The 14528-nt window shown below is 41.1% G+C and overlaps 1 protein-coding gene across 1 annotated transcript in view; it reads right to left on the bottom strand.

Annotated features, from left to right (window-relative positions):
- Positions 1 to 230: 230 nt before the first annotated feature.
- Positions 231 to 14528, bottom strand: part of SLC31A1 (solute carrier family 31 member 1) — a 40691-nt gene continuing 26393 nt past the window's right edge. Inside the window, exons 2-5 of the mRNA XM_060608971.3 lie at positions 7786 to 7951; positions 7148 to 7220; positions 4608 to 4776; positions 231 to 3530 (exon numbers count right to left, since the gene is read on the bottom strand). Of these exons, the coding sequence (XP_060464954.1) occupies positions 3329 to 3530; positions 4608 to 4776; positions 7148 to 7220; positions 7786 to 7884 (543 nt within the window). The 5' untranslated portion in view covers positions 7885 to 7951 and the 3' untranslated portion in view covers positions 231 to 3328. The remainder of the gene's footprint in view (positions 3531 to 4607; positions 4777 to 7147; positions 7221 to 7785; positions 7952 to 14528) is intronic.

The following is a 14528-nucleotide window of genomic DNA, read 5'->3' as shown; positions in this document are numbered from 1 at the left end:
GGAATCCGTGGTATGCTGAGTTATTTGCAGCTTCATGAAGACCCTGCCTCCTGTGAGAAATGTCATGTAGATCTTCTGGCATGTACTCGCTCGTCATTTTAAGGAGAGTAGGATGAAAATGTAAAGGGATCAAAACACTTAAAAGTCTGACATCTTAAAAATTGATGGTAATGGCCAACAAAAAGACCACTTACTCTACTGTCACTCTGGGCAGAAAGACATGCATAGAATCACAAAATCAAAATATTTATTTTGTTCTTTTACATATGACAGTGTTAAAACATTCCTACTACAGCAATACTACTCTCCAGGAGCTTACAATCTAAAACGGTCAACATTAATTGTAGACTCAGTGATTAAGGCATTATATCAAATGCAGACTTTGTATCTTTAGATGTATCTTCTGAAAGAAGCAGCTGGAGAGAGCAGGATCAAAATTAAAGGACATGAACATGTAACCCCTGCCCCCTCCCCTTCCAGCTCCTTATAAGAAACTCTGTGGCTAGATCCCAAGCCCAGAGCCTCAGTCTGAAATAGAATTCCAGACGGTCCTACCATAGAAGTAGTGAAGAAACCTTAATTTTTCATTTGCTGTTGGACACAGAGGATTCCCTGTTCATGGACAACAAGGGGCTGAGTGTTCCTCCAACATAGACTGGAGACAGCACCTAAGATTCTGGGACTCTGCAGGTGGTACTAGTAGGCAGCCCTTTACTCAGCTTTTTATAGACATTCCGGCAGAACAACTTCTCCTCAACGCGTGCTTAAGGGGTTTTACAACTTCTGACAGGTAGCTAGATCCCCTGCACAGCTATGTCCACTGCATCAGGAGGGCTAAGGAGATTAATAAACCAGATACATGGGATTAAAGACTGAAAAGACAGAAAGGGAAAGAAAAGCCAAAGAAATGGCGATATAGGCTTCTAAGAGATGTTGAACAGGGAAGGAAGAAAACAAATTTGGATCCAGAAGGAACAAAGAAGTCAGGCACTAAATTGATGAACAGAGATACACAAATCAAAGTCAATGAGATCATTAACACAATCCAAGAGCTCAAGAAAGATGGAATTTAAGGTTTCAATTGTTTCTCCTTCACTAGCTTCTTCCTTTGGCAACCTAATCTAAGAATTGCTGGAATTCAGGTTTTACATGACACTCGATCTTGAATACCTGAAGACCTATCCCCAACTGATGTTTCTCTGTTGAGTTTCAAACTCACAGCACTTTGTCTTAACTGGCCTCGATTTTTCTTACCTTACTGATAAAGTCCTGTTTCTGAAAAGGATATTTTATAGCAGCTCATGCCAAGATTTCCAGAGAGCACCAGGGTCACTATTAAACATTGAGTCTTATTTTCTCATGGTTTTATTATTCCTTGGCTTCTGAGATAATAACAGGCTATTTACACCTTCCTGTTGGACTCTGTTGCTACCTGTCATTCACTCCACTCTTGCTAAATATCAGCACAAGTGGTTGGAATGAGAGAAAAGCACAAAACTCTAAATCTTGGTTCTTAGATTTTACCCTCGATCCAGGAAGCTGATAACCCTCTCTTGATTTAAAGCCATGGAAGTACACATTCCTTGCCCTCCAATATTTAACTGGCACCCACAGAGAAAGTACAAACTTCAAAACCACAACAGAGACCAACAGAATAGTTGTGTTTTGTCTCCTCTGCCCTGAGGCACGATTGGAGTCTAGCACCAAGGAGGGCAGGATTTAGACTAGCACAGGAAGAGTCACTTCATGCAGGTAGTTTGGACTGGGAACGAGACTGCAGTGTAACCTAACAACTGAACAGAATAAAAACCCAGTGTGGTTCTTCATTGAGAAAAAGAGGTTTTGGTCACATGTGATCTAATGAAATCCCAGAGAGTAACGAAGATGGTCATGTAGAAGATGAGGACCTGCCTGGTGTGGACATGGATGCTGGGGGCTGAGGAAAATCTGATGATCAGCAGACCATACCCTAAACCTCTCCAAAGAGAGGGCTGGGCTTTTGCCCTTCTGACCCATGACTAGCTGATTTTATACTGCAGCTCAAAGGGTCTTCCTCAATCTTCAAGCTACTTCTAAGAAACCACAGACCTTTAAAAATAAAGACTAGTGATTTCATACATACTGATAAAAGTTACTTTGGCTATAGCCCTTGGGCACACATACACACAGCTGGAGCAGAATAGACGTTTCTGGAATGATTAAGTATTGACCAGCAGCATTCAGTACACGAGTTAAGCTTAGACATATCACCTACCACCAGCAATTCAAACTCCTGTGCCCAATACCAGGTAGCTCACCGCACCAGGTGACACTTCCTTAGTTTTAAAACAGAGATTTTCAAAGCGTGGTCCCCTGACCATCAGCAGAATCATCGCCTGGGAACTTGTTAGAAATGCCAATTTTGGGGCTCTGGGTTGAGGCCCAGAAGCTAGTGCTCTAACAAGCCCTTCGGGTGATTCTGATGCATGCTCAAGTTTGAAAACCACTGGTTTAGAGGCCAACATAAGAAAACAATAACGAAAGAAAATGATTCAAACTCTTGATTCATTCAGCTGTGACAATCCAAGGTACCAAGTCAAAGTATCAATGGTTTTATTTTAAAATATCTATTTCTATTTTCTCAAATCGATTGTCATCTTTTTTTGATTGACAAGTTCATTCTAATCAAAATGTCAAGTAGGAACACAAGTTCACGAGCCAGCCACCTAAGAATGCACACTTCTGCACGCCCCAGCCCTGTGTTTAGTCTCAAACCACCTTCTACACACTACAAAGATTCTGATGCAACACATCACAACTAGTGAAAGGCACAATGTATTTCACACTTATCGAATCCAAAGACTGGAACTCACTTTCAAGTGTTAAGTTTGGGTTCTGGGTTTAGTTGGGCCAGAATTTCCCTCAGCTTCCATCAATCCTAGCTGAATAGAATCTCCTTCCATCACCGACCCAGGAGAAACCCACCAAATTCACACACTGTCTGTTAACAAAATAAAAACAGAGGACTAAAAAAGGAAGCAGGTGATCAAGTCTTGAATAGAAAGCTACCTGGCTTGGACAAGAACATGTAACTTGGATCTAAGATGATGAGGGAGGAGAGATTCTGAGGGAATCTCAGATCATTAGAAAAAACCCAGGGAGGTTATCACCTTAGCTCAGAGACTAAAAGCTAAGCCTCTGTTGAGTAGGGGTGTGTGTGTGTGTGAGAGAGAGAGAGAGAGAGAAAGGAAATAAGGAGCAAGAAGGGAAGATTGGAGAAGGAATCATGTCTTTCAGTCTTGAACTGCTTCCCACTGCAATCGATAAGGCCGCACCATGGAGTTGAACGCTAATGGCAATGCTCTGTGATGTCCACCACCACTGCCTTCTTCCAGCTGAAGAGAAAGTATCCTGTGCCAGCCCCCGCTGCTACTGCAATGCAGAGGTACCCGTTGTAGGTCATGAAGATGAGCATGAGGAAGTAGCTGATGACCACTTGGATGATATGCAGCACTGTCTGCAGGAGGTGGGGAAAGCTCAGCATCTGTTGCCTGGAGAACAAAGAGGAACATAGCAATCAGGGACCCTGAGCAGTGTCTGGGCAGCTCAAGAGAAAGGGGGACAGTTCTGGTCACGAGCTCAGCTTGAACTGGACTCCTCACAGCCAACCAGGCAACTCATGGCTTCTTTGTGTATGTATGTTGTATACGGTCCCTGGAGTGAAACACGATAGGGCTGCCGGGTTAATAAGGATCGGCCAGATATAGTTCTATGTCCGCAGGAGGAGGAGAGGAAGGAGGACTAATTCCCTAACTTACCTCTACCATGGATCCCAAAACAGAAGCCCTGAACCCTCCCATACTTATTTGAACATTTTCAGGCCTTCCACCTTTGCAAAGTTCACATTCTAAAAAAACAGAAATAGAATCAAGGGTTGGGTAGTATAGTACAAAGTATTTACAGGGGATCAGGAGGCGTGGCTATCCCCTCTGTCACTTACCAGCTCTGTCACCTTAGGTAAGTCACAACATGTTTGGGCCTCAATAATACTGCGCTTGCTTGAAAGCAGCATATTGGTCTATAAGAGTCTTCAAGGACTCCAATTTATTTCAGTTTTTTTTTTTTTTAACTTATTTTCAAAGATAGAGAGAGAGAGAGAGAGAGAGTGCGTGGGTGTGCATGAGTAGTGGAGAGGCATAGCCAGAGGGAGGGCCAGAATCTCAAGCAGGCTCCACACCATCAGCACAGAGTCCGATGCAGGGTTCGAACGCATGAACTGTGAGATCATGACCTGAGCTGAAATCAAGAGTCGGATGCTTAACCTATGGAATCACGCAGGCACCCCTCCGATTTAGTTTTTAAGACCTACATTTCTATTAAAACTCAAAAATCTCGAAAGGCATTTGCCAATCTGTGGGGAAAAACCAGCAGTAATCTAAATACTTTCTTTGACGGAATACAGGTTTTCTATATAGTCTTACACTGTAAACCAAATGAGACTAGAGCTGGGTAGATATAGAATCACCAGTAACTCAAGAAGAGGGCTATTGCTAATAAAAGAGCTGCTTTGCTGCTTAACTAATCCAGCTCTCTAGAAATTCCCTCTGGATCTGGTTCAGTCTTCTTACCCAACAGTTTTGTGTGTCTCCATAAGGATGGTTCCATTTGGTCCTGGGACAGGCATGGAATTGTAGCGGATGCTGACTTGTGACTTACGCAGTAGGCTCTCTCGGGCTATCTTGAGTCCTTCATAGAACATTGCTAGTAAAAACACTGCCACGAAAGCTCCCGCCATTTCTAAGTAGGGAAGGAAAAGATGGTGGTATGGTCAAACATGCAAAATCACTAGGTGGTGTGCTGTCCAAGCTAGAGAGACAACATAAAAAGGGCTCCTTTCAGTGTCTGAACACATTACATTGTTACCTCTCTACTGCTCAGATAGAAGAGAATAGCAAAGACGGTGGGTGTGACGGTGTTAGTGAAAACCATTGCCTCCACTGAGGAACCTACTCATTTTCTGATTATGATACAAAAAAATCATCTGAACAACAATAACCTTTAGGTCTGGCTGCTTGATGTCATAAATTTGCTGAACCACACAACATAGAGTACGCAAAAGGGGAATAAGACAACATTGTAAAGTGCTATTTCCTTGAGCAAAGAGAAAAAAAGAGACCTAAATCAAGAAACAGACTCTTCAGGTGGCTGGGTGGCTCAGTAAGTTAAGTGTCTAACTCTTGCTTTTGACTCAGGTCATGATATCGTAGTTCATGAGTTCAAGCCCCGTGTTGGTTGGACTCTGCACCGAGTGGAGCCTGCTTGGGATTCTCTCTCTCTCTCTCTCTCTCTCTCTCTCTCTGTCTTTGTCTGCCCCTCCTCCACTTGCATGTGCTCTCTCTCTCTCCCCTGGCTCTCAAAATAAATCAAGTAACTTAAAAAAAAAAAAACAACACATTGTAAAACAAATATTTTTAACGTTTATTTATTTTTGAGATGGGGGAGCGGGGAGGGGACGTGGGGGAGGGCAGCGAGAGGAGGACAGAGGATCTGAAGCGGGCTCAGCTCTGTGCTAACAACAGAGAGGCTGATGTGGGGCTGAGCCGAAGTCAGATACTTAACTAACTGAGCCACCCAGGCACCCGAAAACAGACTCAGCTATAGAGAACAAGCTGATGGTTACTAGAGGGGAGGGGGTTGAGGGGGGGATGGGTGAAAAAGGTGATGGGGATTATGGAATACACTTGTGACGAGCACAGGGTGTTGTATGGAACTGCCGAATCGTTGTATCGTACACCTGAAACTAATATAAGACTGTACGTTAAGTAACTAGAATTTTAAGAACTTAAAAACAAAGTGCTATTTCTTTCTTCTAAAGTTTATTTATTTTGAGAGAGAGAGAGAGAGAGAGAGAGACAGAGAGAGAGAGAAAGAGAGAGAGAGCGCACAAATGGGGGAGGGACAGAGAGAATCCCAAGCAGGCTCTGCACTTACAGTGCAGAGCCCAACGCGGGGCTCAAAGTCACTAACTGTGAGATCATGACCTGAGCCAAAATCAAGAGATGGCACTTAACTGACTGAGACACCCAGGAACCCCAATAAAGTGCTATTTCTTGAATAAACATTTTAGTTCTAAGTCTTTCACATTGTTAATAATCATACGAATATACTCAAACTCCAGATTTAACACACTACTTGAACTAAATGCTTCCCCTTTTCTCCAAATTGATTTTGTGGCTCCAAAGATATACCTTATGAAAGCAGTTTAACTGATGATTGAGCTTGAGCAATTTGAATTTAAGGCATACCCACTTCACATTACAGACACACAGAAATGGGTATTAGTTATCTGCAAAGTAGGAATGACCCTAAGATGAGCCATGCCAAGAATCAGGAATGATGTAGACCAGTTTGGTATGCTAGAAAGAGCACAGGAGTAGGGAGGTCTAGAAAGTCTAGATCCCTATCCTATCTCTGACATACTAATGCTATGTGATTTAGGGCTAATCATTTCAGTATTTGACCCCTAATGTATCTATCCATATAAAATGGAAGGACTATACTGGATCAATAGTTTTCTACCTAGGGTTATTTTGTGGTTTATGCAAAATGCTTATGTCATTTTTCTAAATGTTTATTTTTGAGGGGGCAGGGGGGGAGAGAGAGAGAGAGAGAGAGAGAGAGAGACGCAGAGAATCTGAAGCAGGCTCCATACTATCAGCGCAAAGCCCAATGTGGGGCTTGAACCCACAAACTGTGAGATCATGACCTGAGCTGAAGTCAGATGCTTAACCGACTGAGCCACCCAAGCGCCCCCTTATGTCATTTTACCTTGACTATAGTCTTACGTCCAGGATCAATAACTTATCAAATAAGGAAGCACTCTAGAAAAGGATGAAAGGAAATGGATTGCAAAAAAGACTCCTATCTGGTATCTAAACAATTATTTTTCAGAAACTCTAAAACATGTTATTTAAGGAAGGTTTACTGTAGGACCAAAATAAGCATTGTGTATCCTTACCTTCTAGGCAGTTAATAGGAAGATGATTATGTATCATAACCATAACCATTCAGTAATTATGGCAGAAAAAGCTGCTGGGTTTCTAGATTCTTTGTCACTGCCTCTCATGTGTCATTCTCAAATACCACCTGATGATGAAGGTTTACTCACCTCCAGCTGTATTGATCACCAAACCAGAAAATAACAGTTCCACATTCTTAAAGCCAAAGTAGAAGGTCATAGACTGCCAGAAAACCAAAACAAGTCAATTAGAGATTTCAGGTAAAGAAGCTTAGAGCATTTGAAAGTATCAGTTCTGGATTGTAAGAGACCTTCACTGAAGTGGGAGGCTCTCTACTTCATTTTAGCACAATCACCATAGACACGCTCTACAAGTATTCTTCCTTGTCCCCACCACCAACTTCTCTCTCTCTTTCTAATTTTAATTCCAGTGTAGTCAACAGACGGTGTTATATTAGTTTCGGGTACACAATATAGTGACTCAACAATTCTACACATTACTCAGCGCTCATCGTGATAAATGCACTGTCCTTTTCTCTTTTCCACACAAAGCAGAACTTAATTCAGAAAAGGGTCAATTTTGAATGGAAGAAATACACAAGAGCCCCAGAAATCCTGGTTCTGGTGTGGCTCTGAAATTAACCTGCCACGTGGTCTTGGGCAAATCACTGGTCTTGTCTGAGTCCGTCTCAGCTTTTCCTCATCAGTAAACTGATCTTTAAAGATGATAACTTGCCAGTCTATTACCCAAGTGGGGGTAAAAGGGCCGCCTCTCCTGAGGTACTCACCATCATCATACCGTCCATTCCCCCGCCATGAGAGTGGTGGGCCGAAGTAGTCGGGTGGTGGTGGTGGTGAGGAGGCACCGTTGTACTGTTGTCAGCCATATGGCTTGTGCCCGTATGGTGGGAATGGTCCACGATTGCAGGAAAAGTTGAGACTCGGCAGAAGATTCTTTAAAGAAAAAGAATTATATATACTGACTTCATGATATAAAATCTTGATTATCTTTTAAATTTTGTTATTTTTATACACCTTATTCTTTAAATGTTTGTTTATTTTGAAAGAGAGAGAGAGAGAGAGAGAGAGAGAGAGAACGAGTGGGGGAGGGGCAGAGACAGAGGGAGACAGGATTTGAAGCAGGCTCCAGGCTCTGAGCTGTCAGCACAGAGGCAGATGTGGGGCTTGAACCCTCAAACTGTAAGATCATGACCTGAGCCGAAGTTGGACGCTTAACGGACTGAGCCATCCAGGTGCCCCTAAAATCTTGATTCTTGATAACTATTTGTTTATGTGGGATTTCATCCAATAGAGATTACCTTTGAGGACTGGTGCACAAGGGATTTGTGCCTAGGGTTTCAGAAACTTAACCCTTACTCTGCAGAATTGTTCTTTTGATAGGTATGTTCAAAGTACACCTAAATTTAAACATAAAAAGAAAAGTAGTTTCTTTGGGTTGCAAGAAACAATTTGTATAACGGACAGATTGATGTCATTAATGAAATTTAACTTCTCTAAGGCTTTCTAACCATAAATGTCAGTAGATTAAAAAAAAAAAAGTACTTCAAACAATTCACCTAATTGGATGGCCTGTGTTTTATGAAGATATTAAGAATACATTTTCACGTATAGGACAACCAGCCTTCAGCTAATTTAAACTTGAAGAAAAGGTCTATTACTGCCCTAGGCAAGCAATGTGCTCAGAAGATACAATTTCAATCTTAGCTGAGCATTAGAGCTAAGAACACTGAAAACAGGTATAAATTGAATATTCTATATTAAATTAAGTCCAGACGACTGGATATTCAGCCTTGTGTCTTTACTGTCACATTACTGGTTTACTGCAAAAGTCCACCTGGGACATAAACCAAGGAGCAAAAACTCCTGTAGCTGGGGTGGGGGTAGAGAGTGGGAAGCTGAGAGTGAGGTGTTGGTGGATTCTCTTTATGTGTCCCTCAACTCCAGTCTGTGGAGGAAAAGCGTGCTTTAGAAATTCCTGAGCCTGAGTGTGCCTCTCATTCAATCAATCAATATTTATCAAGCTCCTACTATGTGCCAAACTCTGAGCTAAGTGCTAGTGATTCTGTGAATAAGACAAACAAGGTACCTCATGGAGAGAGAAATGACAAAGTAAACAGAACAATTTCATGGTGTGATTAGTGCTGTGAAGGAAATAGGGTAATATGGCAGCATTACTAGGAGGTGGAAAAAGGCATATCTTAGACCAGGAAATCTTTTTAGATTCAGGGAGTTATGTATGTCTAACTTAAAAGCACAAATATTCAGTCACCTATTTTCCCCTCTTCAAACTCCCGTCTCATGATTCTATGACAGCAAGCTTAAGAAACAGGCTTGTATTTCCAGCAAAAGACGAGGCAAAGTATCAGTAAGGGATAATCAAAGTTCAATTCTGAATTTAAGTAATTTTCATGCCAGACACTATATTATTTCATAATTATAGAGCTTGACAATCTGGTATTATTAATACCATGGACATAAAGGACATTTGTAACAGGCTCTTTGTCCATAAAATTTTTATAGCACAGAGTAAAAACAGAATACACACACAAAAAATCAACACGACAGCACCCAGAAAATTTCAGTGATGGGAGAAATATAAGTGGGCAGCAGTTTTCGGATAAAAGAATCATGGTAGAAGGGAGAGAGCATTGGTATCTGAGTGATGACAGATTATAGTTTTTGAGCCGAGTAAGTGCAGTGAAGCAAGCATGAGAAGACTTTTGCCAGCCAGAAAGACTGAGAACACATCCTCATAAAGAGACTCAAGTAGAAGTCACAATTTGTTCTCTTCCAATAAGAGTTTGAAAAGTGATTATAACAAAAGAAAACCATAAAGGATAACTTCATTTCACATAATCAACCTGAATCCTGGCCACTGATTCAGTGATTATTTGCAGTGTCTTCTGGTGTAAAAGACTGAGGGAAATAAGATACAGAGATGAACCAGACATACAGTCTTTCTCCAAGGAGCCTCAATGCTAAAAGCTAAACAGGGAAACCGAACAGTTTTAATTTTTCATTTTGGGCATAAGAAGACATGTAAAGAGCAGTTTAAAAAGCAAGATCTTAGCATCACAAACTAAAGATTTGCACCCTTGAAATCCTTGATGAACTTTCACATATTCTTCCCATTAACATTTTAAGACCCACAGGTTCCTACTTGTTTAGGTACCTCATTATAGTTAGAGACACCTGCTCAATGAAGACCTATCATCAAATCTCTTCAGACATATCACTGGCCCGATAATTCATCTGTCCAAATCTAAAGAACGCCTTTCAAAGTATGCACCTGTTTTAAATGTCATCTTTGTAGGATAAATTTCACTTTCAAACATACTAGGAAATAGAATCTATTTTCTTTCATTGTGAGTGGACAATAGATTTCTTGTAATGGAATCCTATGCAAGGCTTGCCCCATAGTGTATGAAGGTACAAATCTGGTGGATTAATGTATATACATACACTGCAGACACAAACTCAAACCAATCCTGGGCTCGCTACAAGTCTGTTCCAGCAAACATGCCATGGGAATATATATATATCTTAGAAATTGATTATTAAAGCATAAAAAATAAAAGCAATTATATTCTTTTCTCTTCCTACTTGACTTTTCAGTGCTGTGTCTGATGTGTTTGGATAATTCATCTTCTATAGCAAATCAAACACATCTAACCCCTTCTCTTCAGAAGAGAAATTCTACTTACAGGAGGTAAACTGGCAGTTGGTTAGTGTAAGTCTGTTTCTTTCAATAGCTTTAATCTAAGAAGATCCAAGCTCAGCTTCTTCCAGAATAAAAATGGGTACTGAATTGAGAATAAATCAAAGAGCAGTGGCACAGCAATATCATTTGCTGTTTCAACTAGTAATCTGAAAAAAATGGTTTAATCATGAGTTGTGCTCTTTTGTCTTTGGTTTATTCAAGCTTCTCTCAACTCCACAGCCAACTTGAACTACTTGCTGCTGTCCAAGAACTTTTTTCTCTAATATAGCTCCACCTCACTGTCTCCAAGAACTAGGTTCAAGGTCTACAAAGTAGCTATAGTTCTTTTATGCAATTTCTTGATTTGTAAAAACCTCTATCATTCACTTCTCTTCTTATCTTTATCCTTCTACTTCATCAAATTTACAAATTATTTATAGAGAATACCAACCAAAAAAAATAATAATCTGAATATATCACTCAAGGATAAAACTGAAAAAAAAAAAAAAATCTGAGTATTCCTAGCTTTCAATCCACAACAAAATCCATCTCCAATATTTATTTACCAAGCTGAGTGTATAGCTAGATGAAAAAATTAGGAATATAGTACTTCTGTTTATTTTGCAATTCAGGTCAACTAGTTTTCTCTAACAGAGTTCATGAGGGACCCGTGCTGGAGAAGCACCTTCACTTTAGATAACAGAGTGATGAGCTCAACTATACAGCTGGAAACATAGTCAAAGAATTTTGAAGGTGCTCTGGTTGTACAACCTGGGAGACTCACTCACCCTCTCTGGAGCTGGTTCCTGGCCAGTAGAACGTGGAGGACTACTGGGAGGGTGACACGAGATAAAAAGCTTAAAGCATCTAGCAGAGTGCCTGACAAGTGGTAGTGTTATCATTCCGTGGAATATGAGGAGATAAAAGACGTTAGATCAGGAAAATCCAATGGATAAACTTTGTGGGAGAAGACAAAACCAAAATATTATGCTTGCTTTTCTCCTACAAAATATTCTAGCCAAGACCACATTCAAGGCCCTTTCTGCTTATCCTGTCTCCTAACCGAGAACACAAAGAGGCTCTCGACACTCATGTGTATAGTTCAGAATTGCTCTGGTTTGAAATAGTTCCTTCTAGCATAGACAAGTCCCTGGATCTTTCAGGAAATACAAGAGAAAGGTTTAGGATCTGACTACAGAAATCAATCAATCAATCAATCAATCAACCAATCAATCAAGGAAGCAAGCAAGCAAGCAAGCATAAGCTTCTACAGAACTTAGTTCATACAGAGTATAAAAAGTTTATTTCTCAGAAGGCTTTACACTATTCACTTTCTATCTTATCTTCAGTTGTATACTTGAAGTCAGCTATATGCCAACTTGTTTGTATTGCCCTGAATACTATCAGATGTGGAAAATGAGATGGCACATTCTATGCTGAATGCCACATAGCTTTGTATTTTGTTCTGTCTTTCCCTTTCCCCCACTTAATAAGTATTGTGCAGCATTTATGCAAATAGGTTCTAGAACATCCCTGTATTCAGGTCTAATTATTTCTCAGTCTACTTCTGAGGATCATCAAAAAAGAAGTTTTCTCTATTCCTCTCAAAACAGGCACACTGTAAAGCACCGAGAGGGCCAGATTCTTTGCAAAGTCTAGCATCTTCAGCAAAATAAACGTGAGTTTATGAACAGAGGTTAGGAAATTGGCAAGAAGGCTAGATTCTGATGCCCATTCTGAGTCTTAGCATTGACTTTCCTTTTAATGGATTTATTCTAAACCTCAAATTCTTTTTTATTTTCCTGGTAGTGTACAATGATGGATAAGAAACAATAATCATAGGGACTATGGAGATCAGACCCCACAAAAAGACTACACAGAAGTAGTCAGACATCGGCCACATGGTCCCTTTTCTCCAGCTCAGACATAGTCTGGAACCTTAGACAATTGTTTGAGACTGCCTACAGTGTTTCCTGATAAAGAAAATAAGGAAGAGAGTTTTTATTTTTAAAATGATAAAGGTCATGTTCCTCTTCAGATGTGTAAAACCATAAAACAAAGACAAATCTATCTAGTTGCTCTTCTGCTTTCTGCAGTCATTATTTTTATTGAGGACTTCTAAGCTTTCGGCAAGCACAGATAGGGAAAATTCAAGGTCACAGACACTATGCTACCATAAACAGGGATTCATGCTTATGGACTATGTTCTCATGATCAAGCAACCAGTTAAACTGAACTAATCCTGCCTTTTGATGACCTGTACGGGGTCAGCAGATATTCTGAGAAATGGCTCTGGCCTTGTTTCAAGTGCCCCTATAGGTGAACTTCAAAATTCTCTTGATGACTGTAATTCCACACTATGTTGTCCTTTGGGGAGGGAGGCCTCTAAGGAGACGCAGAGGTAAAGGAGAGATATAATGCAATAACAAAATAGGGTCTAGGTGTACCTCCATCACATGGCATTCCAGCCCAATATACTAGAGTTTTGTTTTGTTTTTTAAGCTTATTTATGTTTGAGAGAGAGTGCACGCGTATGCGCGCTTGCGAGTGGAGGATGGGCAGAGAGAATCCCAAGCAGGTTTGGGGCCCGTTCTTTAAAATAAGAGCCAGATGCTTAACCAACTGCACCACCCAGGCACCCCTACTAGGGTTGTTTTGAGAAAAAGTAGTAGCTCCCAGTAAATAGGAGGGGGAAATATAATGATGAACACATAGGGGAAGACCCTTCCCCTTGAAGGCTATATTGTTGTTCCATTCATCCCTCAGCCCTGGCCTCATTCTGATACCCCAAACTGACTGGCAGAAATATTGGTCATAATTGTATGACCACAATAACCACATAACCCACCTAATGCTTTGGATATTTTAGCTGCCTCTCCTTGGCCTGTGTCCTTCTTGAGGACACTGAATTTTACCAATTTTATTTATAAAAGGCTTGAGTAAATCGTAGGTTTACACAGGTTCTCAGCCAGTACTGGCAAAAACTTATGAAGTTCTGCCGCATCAATGTACTAAATACAGTTAAGTAAAATTATGCAGTAGAGGTAGAGAGAAAATAGGTCAGGTCAATAAGAAAAAAAAAGTAAAAGTCCCTAAAATCACAGACACACACATAGAGCTGTCCCCAGATTAACTCTGACAGGTGATGGGACATGATAGTGATGAGGGAAGGGAGCTTGGGGCAAGCTGAGGGCAAAATACAGGCTGGCACCCCATGCCCCCGCCACCCTGCCGGTGGAATATGTGTGATATTCCTCAGACACTCCCAGCTACCCAAGAACAAAGGAAAGGGGTTTAAGTGCTTGCCATGGCAATCTGGGAAATTAAGGCAAATGAAAAATTAAATTCCCTTATTGCCTACAGCCATTGACAAGTCCTCGAACCAGCAGAGTGACCTTGACCTCCCTCTAGGATCTCAGCTGCCTCAAGGATAACACTTTGCTAGGGGCAAAAGAGAACCTTGGCTTAACATTGTCCCAACTTCACCGATCCTATAAATCCTGTAAGTCGACTTCCTTTATCTCAACTGCCCCAGGATATATGCTGGCAATCATACTCCAAGTTTACGCCAACACCCGCCCGCCCCCCCACCCTTAATATGCATCCGAAGGGTCTCATGACTGAGGCTTTATTAAATGGTAATAAATGGTGTTTACCTAGCAACAGCTAGCCCCTCAAGGTCCTGGAAACCTTGCTTCCAAAATTCCTTAGCGACTTCCTATATCCCTGATCCTCTCCCAACCTGAGGGTATACAATGAGTTACCTCTCACAACCCCAATGCAGCTCTTCCTGACCATGGGTCCTGTCCC

This window comes from Panthera onca, chromosome D4 (assembly GCF_046562875.1).
Source record: "Panthera onca isolate mPanOnc1 chromosome D4, mPanOnc1 haplotype 2, whole genome shotgun sequence".
Lineage (NCBI taxonomy): Eukaryota > Metazoa > Chordata > Mammalia > Carnivora > Felidae > Panthera > Panthera onca.
Note: the sequence above shows the minus strand (reverse complement) of the source record. Positions and strands in the feature narration are given on the sequence as shown.